Source organism: Megalops cyprinoides, chromosome 5 (genome assembly GCF_013368585.1).
Source record: "Megalops cyprinoides isolate fMegCyp1 chromosome 5, fMegCyp1.pri, whole genome shotgun sequence".
Classification (NCBI taxonomy): domain Eukaryota; kingdom Metazoa; phylum Chordata; class Actinopteri; order Elopiformes; family Megalopidae; genus Megalops; species Megalops cyprinoides.
This window is the reverse complement of record NC_050587.1, coordinates 19,659,911-19,677,550: the sequence shown is the minus strand read 5'-3', so window position 1 is coordinate 19,677,550 and position 17,640 is coordinate 19,659,911. Positions and strand designations below refer to the sequence as shown.

General features: G+C 42.8%; 1 protein-coding gene across 1 annotated transcript in view; it reads left to right on the top strand.

Annotated features, from left to right (window-relative positions):
• Positions 1-16,591, top strand: part of rasa1b (RAS p21 protein activator (GTPase activating protein) 1b) — a 29,845-nt gene extending 13,254 nt beyond the window's left edge. The window contains exons 2-25 of the mRNA XM_036529405.1: positions 2,851-3,003; positions 4,129-4,264; positions 4,822-4,892; positions 6,237-6,354; positions 6,727-6,758; positions 7,177-7,229; positions 7,481-7,631; positions 7,844-7,922; positions 8,033-8,156; positions 8,342-8,498; positions 8,917-9,004; positions 9,183-9,263; positions 9,814-9,971; positions 10,081-10,157; positions 10,247-10,419; positions 10,776-10,935; positions 12,060-12,202; positions 13,512-13,627; positions 13,790-13,876; positions 14,149-14,216; positions 14,575-14,663; positions 15,015-15,092; positions 15,314-15,448; positions 16,340-16,591. Of these exons, the coding sequence (XP_036385298.1) occupies positions 2,851-3,003; positions 4,129-4,264; positions 4,822-4,892; positions 6,237-6,354; positions 6,727-6,758; positions 7,177-7,229; positions 7,481-7,631; positions 7,844-7,922; positions 8,033-8,156; positions 8,342-8,498; positions 8,917-9,004; positions 9,183-9,263; positions 9,814-9,971; positions 10,081-10,157; positions 10,247-10,419; positions 10,776-10,935; positions 12,060-12,202; positions 13,512-13,627; positions 13,790-13,876; positions 14,149-14,216; positions 14,575-14,663; positions 15,015-15,092; positions 15,314-15,448; positions 16,340-16,417 (2,605 nt within the window). The 3' untranslated portion in view covers positions 16,418-16,591. The remainder of the gene's footprint in view (positions 1-2,850; positions 3,004-4,128; positions 4,265-4,821; positions 4,893-6,236; positions 6,355-6,726; positions 6,759-7,176; positions 7,230-7,480; positions 7,632-7,843; positions 7,923-8,032; positions 8,157-8,341; positions 8,499-8,916; positions 9,005-9,182; positions 9,264-9,813; positions 9,972-10,080; positions 10,158-10,246; positions 10,420-10,775; positions 10,936-12,059; positions 12,203-13,511; positions 13,628-13,789; positions 13,877-14,148; positions 14,217-14,574; positions 14,664-15,014; positions 15,093-15,313; positions 15,449-16,339) is intronic.
• Positions 16,592-17,640: the final 1,049 nt, after the last annotated feature.

Below are 17,640 nucleotides of genomic sequence, written 5' to 3'. Positions count from 1 at the left end.
GTTGCCCTATACGCTGTAGTTGTACAAATCTGATGTACTGTGTCCTCAAACAGACCTTGCTCTCAGCTGAGAACTACTGTCTCATTGTGGAACTGTACACATCCTGTCCCCGTACTGTTGCTATACTTACTGTTTGCACTTTTGTAAGTCGCTTTGGATTAAAGCATCTGCTAAATAAATAAATGTAAAAGTAAATATAGCCGTCGCAATGTATCGAACAGCCATTTTTAGTGCAATAACAGCTATCCCTGGTATGCGGTGTTAGGTTTCTTCCCATATTGTTTTCCCTTTAGTCATACCTGATGTGGGAGCACACCTCCAAAGTTCAGTGAAATGCTTCCGGGGCAGAAAAATGTCACTTGTATCTATATGTTGGTTAACTTATCTACTAGCTCTGAAAAACACATAGCATATGTTTTCACTCTTTATCTTTGTAACCATGTGTTTCTGTCTACCACATGGAAGCAGAATACTGTTGCTGTGATATCAACATTGACTAGATACAAATGGCGTTTTTTTTTCCCCCAGAAGCATTTCACATGGCCTCGGAAAACTGGAGGTGTGCTCCCACATCAGGGATGACTAAAGGGTAAAAAATATGGGAACAAACCTAATGCCACATACCGGGGATAGCTGTTATTACGCTATAAATAGCTATTCGATACATTGCGACGGCTATATCATGCAGCCCTAGTCATGGTAGATCTGAGTTATGCCTCCTTGTCTGAGGAATGCCCATTAGCTATTCTTAAGTCCTTATCAGCTTGTTGTGACGACAGTATGCACGAGTCTATGAGGGTGTAGCCCTGACGTGCCTTTGTGCACTAGCATGCATGCCTCCGAGCTGCCTACTAGGTCATGCAGTGGTGTTCTGAACCAGCAGACAGAAGTCTACTCCACATTAGCAGTGTCATTACAAGGGGCAAGATTCAGCAATCACCAGCAGAACTCACGGGAGGTAGTTCATCACTGATCGAGTCTTACCACAGAGGGATCGGATGCAGCTGGTAGTCTGGTAGTATCACTGGTAGTCACAAGGAAGATCGGTAGATCACTAACACAGTCTCATCTCATAGGAGTCAGCTCATTACTGATGCATTCTCAACTAACAGAGAGGAACTTAGCTCGTACAGCCTCATTAACATTAGATTGTTGGAATTTAGCAGATATTCTTATCCAGTGACTTACATAGGTTACATTTTTTTTCCCGTGTTATCCAATTATACAGCTGGATATTTACTGAGGCAATTGTGGGTTAAGTACCTTGCCCAAGGGTACAGCAGCAGTGCCCCAGCAAGGGAATCGAACTGGCAGCCTGTCGGTTTCAAGTCCTGCTCCTTAACCACTATGCTACACTGCAAAAGGCAGGCCTAGCACATCACCAATACAGTCTCATCTGAGGAAGCAGAAGTTGGCTCATTACCAATCGTCTCATCTCACACATGCCTACCAAAGATCCACTCAGCCAGCCTCCCTATCTTATACATCCCCAACCTGCTGTGCTCATCTGAGTGAAGGAGTGGCCTTTTTCCTATGGTCCATATGGGAGTTCTGAAAGGCCTCCTGTTAAAGAGCTTCCTTAAGCAGCCTTTAGCCTCAGCAGTGCTGCAAATGGCTATGTTTTGGAACTAATTTTTCTTTTGTAGGGACTTAAATTGTCAAGTAGGTGTTGTGAGAAAAGCTACTGTTTAATTCATAGGTCCTCAGGATTGTAGTGGTTCAGCAGCTGTGCAACTGCCGTAGGCTTATTTGTTTGTACTCTCTGCTGTCCTTTTTATAATATGGCAGTCTGTGGAATTCATTGACTCTAAGGCAGGTACCATCAGCAGGTTTGTTACGAAAGAATTTAATTATTCATATGATGACTGTTGGTTCATGAAAATGCATTGAAACATTTCTCTCCCTTGATGAATCAACACTTCAAGCTGTTATAATGAGTTTAATCAGTATGTGTGGCTCATTCATGCAAACCTTGACTTGACTTGCATTTTTTTATCAGCTGGAGTTCTTGGTGTATTATTATCAGTAGTTGGTTTTGTATGTGCATGATCTTGTTATCGAAGTTTGTGATTAGGCTGTGTTTCCAGTTGTAGATTCATAAGACTGATACTATCAGGTGTTATTACATTACATTATTTGCATTTGGCAGACACTCTTATTCAGAGAGACTTCCATCAATAACAGGTTTGTTAGCTGGATATTTACTGAGGCAGTTGTGGGTTAAGTACCTTCCGCAGGGGTACAGCAGCAGTGACTGAGTGGGGAATCGATGTGGCAGCCTTTCGGTTTCAAGTCCTGCTCCTTAACCACTATGCTACACTGCTGCCCAGTATAAGCTGCCCACATATAAAACTACTCAATTATGCATGTACAAATTGACACCTGCAGCCCTCGCTTTTCTCAAACAGCAGCATAGAGGTCCAACAAGAAGTGAAAACAATTGTATAATGCAGGTGATAAGCCAACATGGTAAAGAAAATGGCAATTGTGCAGTTTTCTCAGATTTTGCCACAGAGGTAATCAGTAATGAAAATTATTGTATAATGTAGATGATAAGCCAATTTTGGAAACAAATGAGGAGATGGTGACTTAATTTTTTTTCTTCACATCGTCGATGTGAATGTAACTGGGAATGATAAATCATGTCAATGGGGTACCACATTGCTGATGTCATTGTACATCGGCACAATCCCAGTGTGTATCATTGTCAATTGTATGATCATGTGGTTAGTAATTTTGTTTGCATATTACCGTGTTATCAGCAGTCGTCCTTTGTGCATATGAGTATGTTGTTAGCGGTTGTTTGGTTTGCGTATTAACCGTGACTGACGAGTCTCTGTCCTGCTGCAGGTGGTATCATGGGAAGCTTGACCGGACCATCGCAGAGGAGAGACTGCGGCAGGCCAGGACGCCGGGCAGCTATCTCATCAGGGAGAGCGACCGCCGGCCGGGCTCCTTCGTCCTGTCCTTCCTCAGCATGACCAACATGGTCAACCACTTCAGGTGAGTGGAGCAACGACAGAACAGGCACGGCCCACCGTGAATCACTTCAGAGCAAGCTTGTTATGTGCGTTATACTGACGTGTGGCTACTTTAGTGTGTCGAACGGTACTGTGTGTAGCAAATTTCAAATAGAATGAGACTGAGACAAAAGTCATCATACATTTGTAGCAGGGTTTCATAGTAAAGACATTACAAGCAGCATTACACCCCTCTGTAACAGGATTTCATTGTAAACACATTAGAGGCAGTGTTCTGCTTCACTGTAACAGGGTTTCATAAAAAAGACATTACACATCACACTGTAACATATTTAAAAATTTAATTTGCTTTGAATTTAAGTACATCTTTCTTCACTCACTCTTCTTTGATTAATTATTCTGCCACTTGCTTGTTTAGGAAGTTCTTACACCTCCTTAACCACAGCAAACCCCCTGCAGAGTCCAATGGGCCTGCAGTCAAGTGAAGCAACAGAAAAGACTGATTATTCTGCAGTTTTAAAACGTTCATATTTTGGGACCAAATAGCACTTTTTCTGTGAGCGTTTGTGTAAGCAGGTTGTATTGAATCAAAGCCAAAGTGACTGGAGCATGAGTTGAATGGCTGAAATTGACAGCTAAGCAGTCTGGGGTGTAAATGTATCACAGATCTTTTTTTTTTTTCTTTCATTTCCACTGTTGAGGTTTAAATTGTTGATCCAATATAATGACACTTCTCAGTGCCTTGAACTGTAATTGCATCTCTGAGATTGAGAGGCAGGTTTGTCAGAGTGGAATTGTAACGCAGCTAATTATTGTACTGTTTCTCTTCTGTCAGCTCATTTTCCTGAAATGCATTATTATCCACTGCTTCCCCTGTGGCTTCATGTGGGCTTGTTTTCATTATGATAAGCATGTGGAGCTAAAATATTATACACCCAGTTGTTAATCTTTGCTTTCGACAGCGCAGCAATGGCATTTCATACAAAGACGTGATTGAATCACTCTTGTTCTTCTAAGATAAATTTCCTGTATGACCTGGAACTGTTTGTCTCCCCTCAGCTTGTCGGCAGCAGTTAAAATGTGCTTTGTGAGCAAGCATGTAATGCGCAAGGACGTTAACATGACTTTTATTTGTGTTTATTTGCAGGATAATTGCCATGTGTGGAGACTATTACATTGGCGGGCGGCGGTTCTCCTCCCTCTCAGATCTGATTGGTTATTACAGCTATGTGTCATGTCTTCTGAAAGGAGAAAAGCTGCTGTGGCCAGTAGCCCCTCCAGAGGTGAGACAGTTATTAACTAGAATTGGGTATCGTTGAACAGCAGTAGAAGCCGCTGAGGGTAACCCTTATAAAATCTACCAAAACTTTGCCGTGCTGTCATTGAATGTTTGGAGCTCGTAAATAAGTTTGAGCTTTTTTGTGAAATAATTACAACCCTATTTGATAAGTAAGCCCTTGAAAGTAAAAATATGAGGAGCATTTTAAAATTAGAAGTATCAAGCACAAACCAGTTAGCTGGCCAGTGATGGCCAGCTGCTTGGCACATCCAAGCAGACGCTTCTGCAGGGGTTTATGTTCTTCAGAAAACCCACATAGCTGCCGTGAACGTGCAGATCATTATGCAGAGTGAATCTTTCGCCTGCTCCGCGGCTGTCTTTTTCACGACCAGAGATTGTGGCAGTGTTCTTCTGTTTGACATTTGGATGCGTTTGTCTGCATGGTGATTATTGATTGCGTACTATGAGCCAAAGCGGAATGCTGTATTGTGTGTGTGTGGAGTCACAGCGGTACTCCACGCGTGAGCTAATGCTGAACCGGAGTCCTGTGTCTTGTTGCAGCCTGTGGAGGATCGACGGAGGGTCCGAGCCATCCTCCCTTACACCAAAGTGCCAGATACTGACGAGATCAGGTGTGTGTGGGTCCCTGCGCTTCTCGGCAAAAGGCCGAAGCAGTCATTCAGCACTGTTTGTCTCGGCACATAGGGTGTAGACCCAAACCTGAAAATGACATTCTCACATTCCGCTCACATGTGCGGGTTCTTGGTACAGCTGCGATTAGCTTCCAAGAGGGAAGTGGGGCGAATTTGCTTTGATGCCAAAGGTTAATAATTTGATTGTTCGATCCCCACTGCTCTGCCTAGAATTGAGAGTACACAGCGTCATGATAAATCTCGTGAGAACACAAGTTCCTTTCTGTGTTTGTCTAAACCAAGAAGGAAGTGCACCTGTTTTGTTTTACTAGATTTCTTTCTACCATTGACAGCAGTAAAATATCTGAACGATTGACTTCGGTCTGTGCTACATCATATTTGGCTGTATGGTACGGTATCTCCAGTAATAAACAAATGATAAATGGATGGTCAGTCCTTGTTTAATCGAGTTCCTGCAGAGCAGTACTCTTCCAGTTTCCCTTCTGGGTTCTGGGTTTGTGAGGTTCATCTACCACATATACAACTTAAATGACATTATAGGTGAGATGCAGATTGAACTCTTACTGTGTTTTCTGCATAAGAATCATGGGAAGTTAGACCTAGGTGCTAACAGTTAGTTTGAAGGCTGCATCAATGAGATTCAGACTTCAAACTGTGCACATGAACATGCTCTAGACCAGTGGTTCTCAGCTCCGGTCCTGGGGACCCACTGCTCAACATGTTTTAGATGCCTCCCTGCTCCAGCACACCTGATTGAAATGATCAACTGGGTATTAACTGCCGCAGCTGCTTGATAACAAGCTGATCATATGAATCAGGTGTGTTGGAGCAGGGAGGCATCTAAAACATGCTGGGCAGTGGGTCCCCAGGACCGGAGTTGAGAACCACTGCTCTAGACAGTAAAAAATAATCACTTTGAAAAAATAAGAAAAGCATTGCATAGGAATATCATCATTCTACATGTGTCAAACCCATGATTTACCTTGGGCTGAAAGTCAGGAGGGAAGGCGTGCCCTGTTGCATGCAGTTTTCTGCCCCATCTGCATGAGATCCTTGTAGATTTGGCTCGCAGGAGACACCTGCAGTTAAAAATGTGTAATTGCAGCAAAAGATTCCAAAAGAACAGGCTTTGGACCTCTGGATGATGAGTTGTGGCAACTGAAAATTTGATGTATTCTCTCAAGCATCTAGAAGAAATTTTAAAACATGTAAACTTAAAAAACAGATCTTTTCTATTCTTTTTAGGGTAATGCTACATGTTTAAAATATGTGGTGCCCTACATAGGTGGTAATGAGGAACTATTCCATGTCTTTGTCCATTAGTTTCCTAAAAGGGGACATGTTTATTGTTCACAATGAACTGGACGATGGCTGGATGTGGGTGACCAATGTCCGGACCGATGAGCAGGGTCTCATTGTAGAGGACCTGGTGGAGGAGGTGGTAAGTCAAGTATTAGTTTAACAAAATGGGCACTTGTATATTATTTAGCTACAAGCCTAAAACCTGACTTCCGCTTGTTGCTTATACGAATGTCATTTGCATGGAAGGGTTATTTGGTATCTGAACAAAGGCACTGGTAAAATGAAAGAGAGAAACGTTGAGATTGTAATGATATTGTAATTAGTAAAGTGTGTGTTCCCAGGCTACAGCAGCTAAGGCGTAAGATCACAAAACGTTCCATATGTTCCATACGCTGGCTTGTGCCTGTAACTCAACAAGGTGCACTGTACACAATGCTTTTAGCTTGTAGCCTTCCTCAGGCAGCCGTCTCCCTGGCATTGGTACATATAACTGCCTTGTACTTGATTTCAGGGACGTGAAGAGGACCCACATGAGGGCAAAGTGTAAGTTCATTTTGTGTTGTTAACCACTGTTATATACCCTGCTGTCAGTAGAGCTTTTAGACATAATGTAGTACCAACAGACAGGGGATGGTGATGTTTTAATTCAGCAGATTTGACAGCGGCTCCACTCTTCACTGTGTTAGCTGAAGTAGTTATTTAACATGTATGCAATACTTGACTCTTGATTATGAAATATCTGAACACCATATTACATCGCAGGTTTCAGTTAAAAATCAGGTGTTGCACCTGTTTTCATGCTATAAGATGAAATTGTCATATGTCTATTAGGGCTTATTTATTTCAGATTTTCTCTCTGCTTTTTTCTAGTTTCCTCTAATTGGGGAACCTAGAGAGTATGTCATTGAAATCCAGCCAAGCAGACACCCTCAATAACAGGCTCTCTCCACCCTTTCTCCAGGTGGTATCATGGGAAAATCAACAAACAGGAAGCGTACAACCTGCTGATGACAGGTACATTGCCTTCAGCATCGATACATTGTCACAAATGGGCACTGCCACTGTTACAGTAGTGTTGAAGTCATCAGGCTTGTAATTACTAACTCTGCAATTGACTAATGCCTCCATGTTGCTTTCTGATTGGTGAAATGTGATTGTCATGTAGAGTCGGAGAATCTGTGGTGAGTCTTGTATACTATACTTGAGAATGTATATTTTTTTTCCTCTTGGAGAAGTGACAGTCCATTTTTCTTTGTCTCTCTTAGTTGGACAAGTGAGCAGTTTCCTGGTCAGGCCCTCGGACAGCACACCTGGGGACTACTCGCTGTTTTTCCGTACCAATGAGATCATCCAGCGGTTTAAAATATCCCCCACTTCCAACAACCAGTTCATGATGGGAGGGAGGTACTACAACAGGTAAATAAGATGCATGGGAATTTGCATTGTTGCCTTCTCTAGCACTTGTAAACTTCAGTATCAATGAATTTAGTTACGGGCAGTCACCTGTAGCCATAAGGCAAATAAGTCAGAAGTGGAGATGAGCAGTTCGGATGCGCTTTAAATTAGAATTAAAATGCATAAGATAACTGCCAAAAGTTTATTGTCTCATTCCTGCTCTTTGCTGACAGTATTGATGAAATCATCGACCATTACAAAAAAGAACAGATTGTGGAGGGGTATAACCTGAAAGATCCAGTATCAGTACAGGTAGGGGTGCCACAAAGCAGTTCAACACACTGAATTGAATACAGTTGGTGCTCATTGACCTGTGGAATGTTGCATCAATGATTGTGTGCTTTATTATTGTGCTTTACCAGCATCAGGAACAAGTTCTCTCTGACGTGATGGATGGCAAAGAAATTTATAACACTATCCGGCGGAAAACGAAAGACGCGTTCTACAAAAACATTGTCAAAAAAGGCTACCTCCTATTTAACAAAGGTGGGTGCTTTAAAGAGAGGTTTGGATGACTTGTCTTGACCGAAACCCTCAGCTATAATTGCAGTGCTGGCATGTCAGCCAGTTTGGTCTCTAATAACTGCAGTGCTTGCAAGCCATTAGTCAACAAATTCTGTCTCGGACTGCAATATTCCCTCTGGCGACTAATGCGGTCTCGTCTGTTCCAGGCAAAGGAAAGAGATGGAAAAACCTCTACTTCATCCTGGAGGGGAACGACTCCCAGCTCATCTACTTTGAGAGCGAGAAGCGTGCCACCAAACCCAAGGGGCTGATCGACTTGAGCGTGTGCTCTGTCTACGGGGTCCACGACAGCATGTTTGGCAGGTGAGGGGCCGGGCTCAGCAGGAGAGGGAAGGGCTGAAGTCAGAAGCTGGGCTCAGGTCTTTATAAGGGACTCACGCTGTCAGTTGAACCAGTGCTTTCAAAGCTTTAGCTTCAAGTGGCTTGTCTGTAAATTATCCATTTTTTTGTCCTGTTGGATCTGTATACATGCCACCAAGTACTACTAAAGCTGATACAAATTGCTGAATTGCACCACTACACAAATGACTGAATTGGGACAAATCAACACGTATGAAAAAAACAATGACTTCACATATGATGGTGATGATAGTGAAACCGAGAAGGGTGGTGCACAAACACCACATTAGATGCTACAGATGTCTTCAAGGCTGGTTTGGCCTGCTCCCTCATAGTTTCTTTTGCTATACAGAGCCATTGATCTGTAAACATTTCTTTGCAGGCCAAACTGTTTCCAGATTGTAGTTCAGCACTTTAGCGAGGAGCAGTGCATCTTCTACTTTGCAGGAGAGACTCCAGAACAGGCACAGGTTTGTGTCATTCCGTCCTTTCTGTTTGTTTTCCTTTCTCCTCAACCTTAATGCAAAACCAGGAAATTACACTAAGGATTTCTTCATTATGCAAAATGAGCTCCAAGATCTTTACATCAGAAATGTTTTCTCCTTGCAAAGTCATATTTTGTATTCAAACTCCGTTCGACGTTTCTAGGACTGGATGAAGTGTCTTCAGACTTTCTGCAGTAACCTGAGGAAACCAGCTCAGCCGTCCTCAAACAAGCGCCTTCGTCAGGTAAGCACTTCAGTCTGTTTTAGCACCTTCCACCTTAGACAAGTGGGTATTTGTTATGGTTTTTATGTGGTGACCAGTTGTATGCTTAGCCCACTAGCGTTACTGATTTTGGCCAGTTCGCAAGCTGGGGCAAAGTAGCTAAGATAAATAATGAAGGGGGAAACAAGCACACTGCCATTTCTGGTCACATTTAGACTTAGACATACTATGGAGTCTTTTTTCTGTAAAATCTCAGCCTGAGATTGCAGACAAAGCATAGGCAGTTGCCTCAGTTTTTGGAAACAGCAGCATTCACGGTGATGTCATGTGCAAGCGACAACATTGATCATGATGTCATGTTGTTGTAAGTCTGGTAGCAGGTGATACAGTGCAAAGTTTGTTGTGCTATACAGATCCAGTCTGTACTCTCCTGGCTCCAGATTTGCAGTGGCATAGCCATGTTGTACCCCTGCTAGTGTTTGTGTCCTGGGGTGCTGTTTCTGTGTTTGTAGAAGAGATGCAACCTGTTAAAATCTTGCCAACCTTTTGGGCTTCACTCATTTCCCTTCAGGTCAGCAGGCTAGTCCTGAATGTAGAAGAGGCCCACAAGCTACCGGGCAAACACTTCACCAATCCCTACTGCAACATCTACCTGAACAGTGTGCAGGTGGCAAAGACGCACCCCAGAGAGGGGCAGAACCCAGTGTGGACAGAGGAATTCATTTTTGAGTGAGTCCATTCCCCTTCTCTCTCCAAACCCCCACCTGTCATCATTAAAGACAGAATCATTTTTACACCATTCTGGTTCCTAATTTTTATTTTATTATCTTCCCACCAGTGACCTGTCTAGTGAAATAAACAGGTTTGAAATCAGCCTGAGCAACAAGACCAAGAAGAGCAAAGAGAGCGATATCTGTATGTCCGCACCTTGTCTTCTTACTTTTACCTCAGCTTTTGCCTAGAGTTTCCCTGCAGTGCCCATGTCTTTCCTGTGCCTCCCGTAGTGTTCATGCGCTGCCAGCTGAACCGTCTCCAGAAGGGCCAGATGATCGACGAGTGGTTCCCTCTCAGCTCCTACATTCCCCTGAAGGGCATCGAACCCGGCTCCCTCCGGGTCAGGGCACGCTACTCCATGGAGAAGATTATGCCAGAGGAGGAGTACAGCGAATTCAAGGAGGTGGGGAGAGCCATTACAATTACATTCCCCTATGTGAAAGCTTAAGTACAGATGTAAATATAACAGTAATAATACTGTATTATGCTCTACAACTGTATCGTTGTAAGTTATAATGTCTGACATTCAACAAAACAGTCACACAAGCATCCTAAGTCTTTGTTCAGATAACCTGAATCTGAGGTTACTCCTCCTGATTATTCTTGAAAGGAATTGTGGCATCTGTAGCAGCCATTATTTCATACCAAAGTACATTATAGAACCCACAATTCCTTTGCCTAATGATTAAATTGTGAGCAGTGTGCCCCACTTTATGAGATTGAAACGCCATCTGACCTGTGTGAATAAACCATCCCCAGCTGGTCCTGCTGAGGGAGTTCCATGTGATCTACGCGCTGGCCCACGTCTGCGGGCAGGACCGCACCCTGCTGGCCAGCATCCTGCTGAGGATATTCCGCCATGAGAAGATGGAAGCACCTTTACTGAGAACACTAAACGACCGTGAGATAAGCATGGAAGGTGAGAATTATTAACGGCCAGGAGATAGATGGTAGATGAGAACATTTTTAATGGTCCAGGAAATAAATAGGGTAACCACTCAAAACCACTGAGGGATAAGCGTGGAAGGTGAGAACAGTAAATGACTGGGAGGTGAACGCCAAAGGTGTGAACAGTGAATGACAGCAGCATCAACACAGAAGGTGAGAACAGTAAAGGACCGGCTAGATAACTGTGGAAGATGAGAACGCCGGAGACGAGAGAAACGTGGAAGGTGGGAACGTTAAACAGCAGAATAAACACCAAGGTGAGAACAGTAAACAACAGGAGGACGAACATTGAGGTGAGCTGAGTAAACCGCAGCAGAATAAACATCAGGGTGAGGTCAGTAAACAACCGCAGAATCAATATGAACGAGAGAACAAGAGACAGCAAAGGTACACAGAGAATGTGAGAATACTAGAAATGAAAGCAAGGCAAACGTGGAACGTGGGAACACAAAAAACTAGAGGGGTAAACCTGCATCCTGAGTATACTACAAGTGATAGCAAGAGACTGAGAATGTGAAAACATGTAACGGTAAAGGCATAAACACAGAAGATGAGCACACTACAAAGACCATGAGGTGAACATGGAAGGCAGGCTCTTCCACTAACGCCAGCCCAGAACTAGCACCTAATCACCGTATCACACCTGGATGTCCTAGAGACACCCGTTTGGTCAGCTACCGGGGACAGCCCTTTTAACCCTATATGTGGCCGGCTGTCTCTAACAGTCAGAGCGCTATTGCAGAGTGTGTGTGTAGGAATGTAAAGGCAAAATATAGTTAAAACACAAGGCAATTTAAATAGAATAGAACTGGCTCAAACCTATCAACACCAAGCAAAGTGTCTTGAGCATCATTCTTCCCATGTTACATTACATTACTGTCATTTCGCAGATGCTCTTATCCAGAGCAACTTATATACAGTAGGTTACAATTTTATCCATTCATACAGCTGAATTTTCACTGAGGCAATTGTGGGTTAGGTACCTTGCCCAAGGATTACAACCACAGCGCCCTAGCGGGGCATCGAACCAGAAACCTTTTGGTTACGAGGCTTTCTCCTTACCGCTACACCACACTGCTGTCCCCCCATGTCCAGATGAAGCTACAACACTCTTCCGGGCCACCACTCTGGCGAGCACACTGATGGAGCAGTACATGAAAGCGACTGCCACCCCGTTCGTCCACCACGCTCTCAAGGACACCATTCTGAAGATCATGGAGTGCAAGCAATCCTGTGAGGTAGGGCCGCCTTTCCGGCTGAGCTAGCTGCACACTCACTCACACGGACACATGCAGTCATCTGATCTCCTCCTTGTTCATTTCTCAGGAAACACTCCCATCTGAGTGTCAAACTGGCATTCTGATGTTGATGTTATCTTTTGAATTTGTGAGAATTTTTTGATAATCCTCTATCATATTTTGATCTTTCTTTTCATCTGACCTGGCTTTGGCCTTGGACAGCATTGTTCTCTCCTCTAGCCCTTATTTTTTAATGATGGCTGTAGAGAAGCTGAAGGCTCTCCTTCACAATGGCCTATCGCTGCTCTAAGTCATATTTCACATTGCAAAAAAGTTGGAATGGATGCCTGTTTTGGTTCATGGGAATCTCATCTGCCAAAATGCAAGCAACATGGCTCTGAAGTAACATTGACCTGTGCTTGACTGTCTTTGCAGACCCCATCACTATAGAGTACATATAGTTCCACAGTGGCTGACACCTCTCTGTAGGTAGAAATCGCCATGATTTCAAATATCATACAAGCATATCAGCTTAAATGCTCCCAGTTTGAACAGAGATCATGACTGGATAGTGGTTATTCTCTAAGACTACTGCAAATCCTTTAAAAGAGCCAAGGGTGCACATAAATCGGTCTTTTAAGGCTCTAAAAGATGGTAAAGGTCTGCCAGCCCAAATGATAACATTACTTTCATTTAGCAGACACTCTCATCCAGAGTAACTTCCAGCACAAAAGAATACAAGTGTGCCCATTCAAGTTGAATGAGCAACAGTGTCAGATCAGGTTAACGCACTCCCAGACCACTGAGTGCAAGCATAACATTCTTCATTTATGTTTAAATTTATTGATTTGCCCAATGCTTTTATCCAATGCGACTTCCCTACTTAACTTGTGCAGTCTGACTAGACAAGGGAAGCCAAGAATACAAGCAAGTAATACAAGTAGCAGGTGTTAGAGGGTGGGGATTGAGGTTGAACCGAGATGCAGTCAGAAGAGTATAATTTTCTGTATGACCTTTTATCCCAGACTTTACCCCCTTGAAAATGAGATGTCACAGATAAAGAAGTTTGTACCATTAATTAAAGTCTGAATAAGTGAGGAAATGGAATCGGTTTCTTTTTGGTGTGTCACAGGCTCTGAATGGATGTACTGTAAAACCACATTGTCAGCATGTTAGTGCTATTCAGCATCTGCGTCACTGTCTTGGCACATTTCACGGTGTTTTTCTCTGCTTTTGTCATTCTAATTCACTCTCTGTAATTTAATTAGCCCTCTTTAAAGTCCGATACCACTGCCACTTCCCTCCTCAGCTAAATCCCTCCAAATTGGAGAAGAATGAAGACGTGAGCTTGAATCTGGCACATCTCTTGAACATCCTGTCAGAGCTGGTGGAGAAAATATTCATGGCTGCCGAGATCCTTCCGCCGTAAGTAGGAAGACAAATCACTGCACTTACTTAGGGTGTCAAATACCTCCAGCGGCATAATGAGTGGATTTCATACCCTAATTATTTGAAGATGTCCTCCTGGAGTCTGTAAATTTCATTCAAAGTCTTGTGTGTTTATCGTCTTTCTCTTTGACTTCGCAGGACGTTGAGGTTCATTTATGGATGTTTACAGAAATCCGTGCAGCAGAAATGGCCAAGAAATACGACAATGAGGACAAGGGTCGTGAGGTAAATTGCCCAATTTCCACCCACGGAGAAAATAATAATTAATTATAAGTGGCTTTATCATTTATAAAACGTATCTGATTATTATTTTTATTGGTATATTTATATAAACAATCGATCTATAAAACATGGCACTGGTGTAGGAGGAAGAAGTGATGGGATCCCCCTTGTTGATAGTGCTCTCCCTTTTCTCATAGATTGTTCTCATTGTAAAGGCTCTTTTGATACGATTACTCAGCAATACAATTTGACTCAAACTGATTTAACCCTTTCAGTGGTTTTGTCTTCCTGCGACTGATTTGCCCTGCAATCCTCAACCCAAGAATGTTCAACATAATTGCTGGTAGGATTATGCACATTATAATAACATGTTTATTGTTACTACAGTGTGTTATTATGCTTCTTAATCTGAGTGTAATGAGACTGCACAACTAATGTGTGCTTCAGTAATTCTCACGAAGGTCGGTTTTGTTTGCTTGACTTGTGCCGAAAGGCTGTTGTATTACAAATAAACATTTCCGCTGCTCATTCCCTCACATATTTGTGTGAGTAGGAACTAACGCTGACAACACATGTTCTCAATGGAGAAATCTCATTTCCTGCACGTACGGTTTAATGCTCCATGCATGGTGGAAAGTTCATTATCAGTCTCAGTACCTTCTGTGTGTGTGTGTGTGTGTGTTTCATTTCTCCATGTGCAGACCCCCCCTCCTCTACAGCTGCACGGACACTCACGCTTGTTGCCAAATCAGTCCAGAACCTGGCAAACCTGGTGGAGTTTGGTGCCAAGGTAAAGTTAACCTTCACCACAAGGGCATTTTTAGGGCACTTTTTTTGCAGTCTCTTTGCTCTCAAGCATTCATGTAAATTGAGTTGTTTGTTTATGCCCATGTAACACAACTGCTCTTTTCTGATTATATTGTTCTACTCAAATGGCAGTATTTCAAACATAAAAAAGCACAAGATTTAAAATCATGGGGCATTTTAAGTATTCACTAGATGGAATGCAAGCTCAAGTCATTTTGAACCAGTAAAATTTTTAAATGGTTAAAATTTAACATTGTGCACTGTGATGATAGTTATGTCTTTATTTTCTTGATTTCCTACAAGAGGCAGACCTTTTATGCTCTTATTCCATTAGGAACCCTACATGGAAGGGGTGAATCCCTTCATCAAGAACAACAAGCACCGAATGATCATGTTTTTAGACGAGCTGGGGGTTAGTCTCTGTCTCTTATGCTATTTTGCTTCCTTGTGATTTGCAGCTATTACTCCATACACAGGCAAAAGTAATACTAATAAAATAAAGTGGAACAGCATCATCCACTTTGGTAGTAAAATGAACTTATTTGTATTATGGGGATTTGTGAAATGGATCGTTAATGGGAAGTCCACAGACAGGGCTGAAAGGCTGAGCTGTGTGTGTGTGTGTGTCTGCAGAATGTCCCCGACCTCCCAGACACTACAGAGCACTTTAGAACTGACCTGTCCCGGGACCTCGCTGCCTTGCATGAGATCTGTGTGAGCCACTCAGACGAGCTCCGTACCCTGAGCAATGAGCGGGGAGCGCAGCAGGTACGTTTGTGTGTCTCTGCGTGCGTGTGCGTGTGCGTGTGCGTGCACGTGTGTGTGTGTGTGCGCGTGCCTGTGTGACAAGCTTTGCACCCATAACAGTGAATGGGGAGCACAGAAAGTGTGTGTGTGTGTGTGTGTGTGTGTGTGAATCAGTGAATAATGTACATATAGCATGATTGTGTAGTCATATTTGTGAATATTTATCAGTCAAAATTTTTTTTTTGATCTTTGGGCATTAAATGAGATGGAGGGATGAAAGAAGTCCGGCCTAATGTGACGGTACTAAGAACAGGGAGATGTGTTCAGGTCTGGGGAAAAAGGGAGGTATGCTAATGTAACCTCCTAGTTACTTACAATATTTCATGTATATTTAATCTTCAAGAGCCAAGAGCCACAAATATGTTTGGTATTAATTAGCTAGTCATGAAGCAAGTAAGTTCTGTGCCCTAATTATTTTGAAAGATAACGGGAGGAAATTAAACTTGTCTAGGATAGACTGGAGAATTAAGTTAAATTTATATGTAGTTAAGTGATGAAGACAAAGCATACTATAATCAGTGCTGGCATGTGTTTGATTTGGTGGACTGAGAGGGCCACTCCCGCTGGCAAGATGATAACAAAAAGGTATTCTTTGAAACAGAGCCACAAGCCTCCATAATATTATGCAATCAGAGGGACAAGTGAGCTACAAGATCAAAGTGTTTGAGGAGGTTGCATTGCATTTCAAGACAGAAAAGTCCTACACTGTGCTACTTCAGGGTTGAATGGAAAAGCTCACTTAGTGTTCTGATTGAGTCTGAAGGACTTTCTTTGTAAGCAGAGAGCTGTCAGAGTGAGCACAGGTCTTTGATTCCTCTGTGACGGTCTCACCTTGCATGCACTGTGTTGCAGCATGTTTTGAAAAAGCTCCTGGCAATCATGGAACTCCTCCAGCAGAAACAGGGTCAATATGCCAACAGCAACAGGTAGTTAGCCGTTCCACGGAGTCACTCATTGGACCCCCAGCATGCTCCGCCTCCATCACCACGGCAACTCCAGCCAGCCCCTCCGCCTCATCCTCATCATATTCCAGCACACCTCTGCCACACCCTCCGTGCCATGTGCTCTACGCAGCCGCAAAGAAACGAACCCCCAAAAAGCATAGCCCTGTCTGCACCTTGGGGTGGGGGGTGGGGGGGGGGTTTTGGGTTATTGTTTCTGAGACATGGGTGCATAACTCTTCCCATCTCACAGAGGAAAAAAAAAAAAGAAATCTTTCCATGCCTAAGAGGATGTCATATTATTCCACACAAGTTGCCAAAGTGTGTGTTCCTCTCTCTGCTCGACACACGGAGAGCTACCGAGAGCAGAACAGTGACCACTCTTATAACTGGATCATGGGCAGCCGTGCTTTTTATACTGTAATCTGTGACTGATTTTGTTTTATGGTTATGACAATATACACAAAAGTGCTGAAAACCATCTCTCCTGTCTAATTGTATGTAGTATTTTGTTCTGACTGTGCAGAATATGTAGGAAAGATTTGTCGCAAGAAAAACGGTTATTTTATACCAGAATATAAATTCTCTTGGCTGGAATCATGAGTATAAAAATTGAGACGTTGAATTTTTACCGCTAATTTTTGTTTTCGATTGTTTGCTGTTTGGTTCAGTCTTCCTTGAAACTTCTACATGCCAGACACATAATCAAAGAAAAGACGAAACAAACTTAAGGCCAATGTTTTCAGCAGTAAAGTTTTTGAATAGAACAAATTGTATCAGGAATGCATGCACTTATTAAACCCTTTTGTAAAGTACTGATTGAGTCTTTGGTTTTCCTCTCTCATGAACACAAAAGAAATACTGCTTCAGCAATGAAAATAAAATTGTCAGGTCAAGGGCACATGGCTGTAGGAATCACCTTGTCTTTTCATTTGAAGATGGATGCCTTTAACAAAGGGGAAACATTTACTGTTGATCTGCAGTGAAACCATATGTGCAACATACATGTATTTGTAATTTTGCGAATGAATGGCAGTTGCCTCCTCTAAAATAGATGTTTCTTGTTTTGACACAGTTGTGCTACTATACATTTTCACTCACCATTTCCGCCAAGCATGCAGTTTGAAATTAATTTGGGTAACGCTGAATTCATTTCATCTTTGCCAAGATTCATGTGTGTCCATCGCTGCAATCCGGTACTGGAAATGTTTG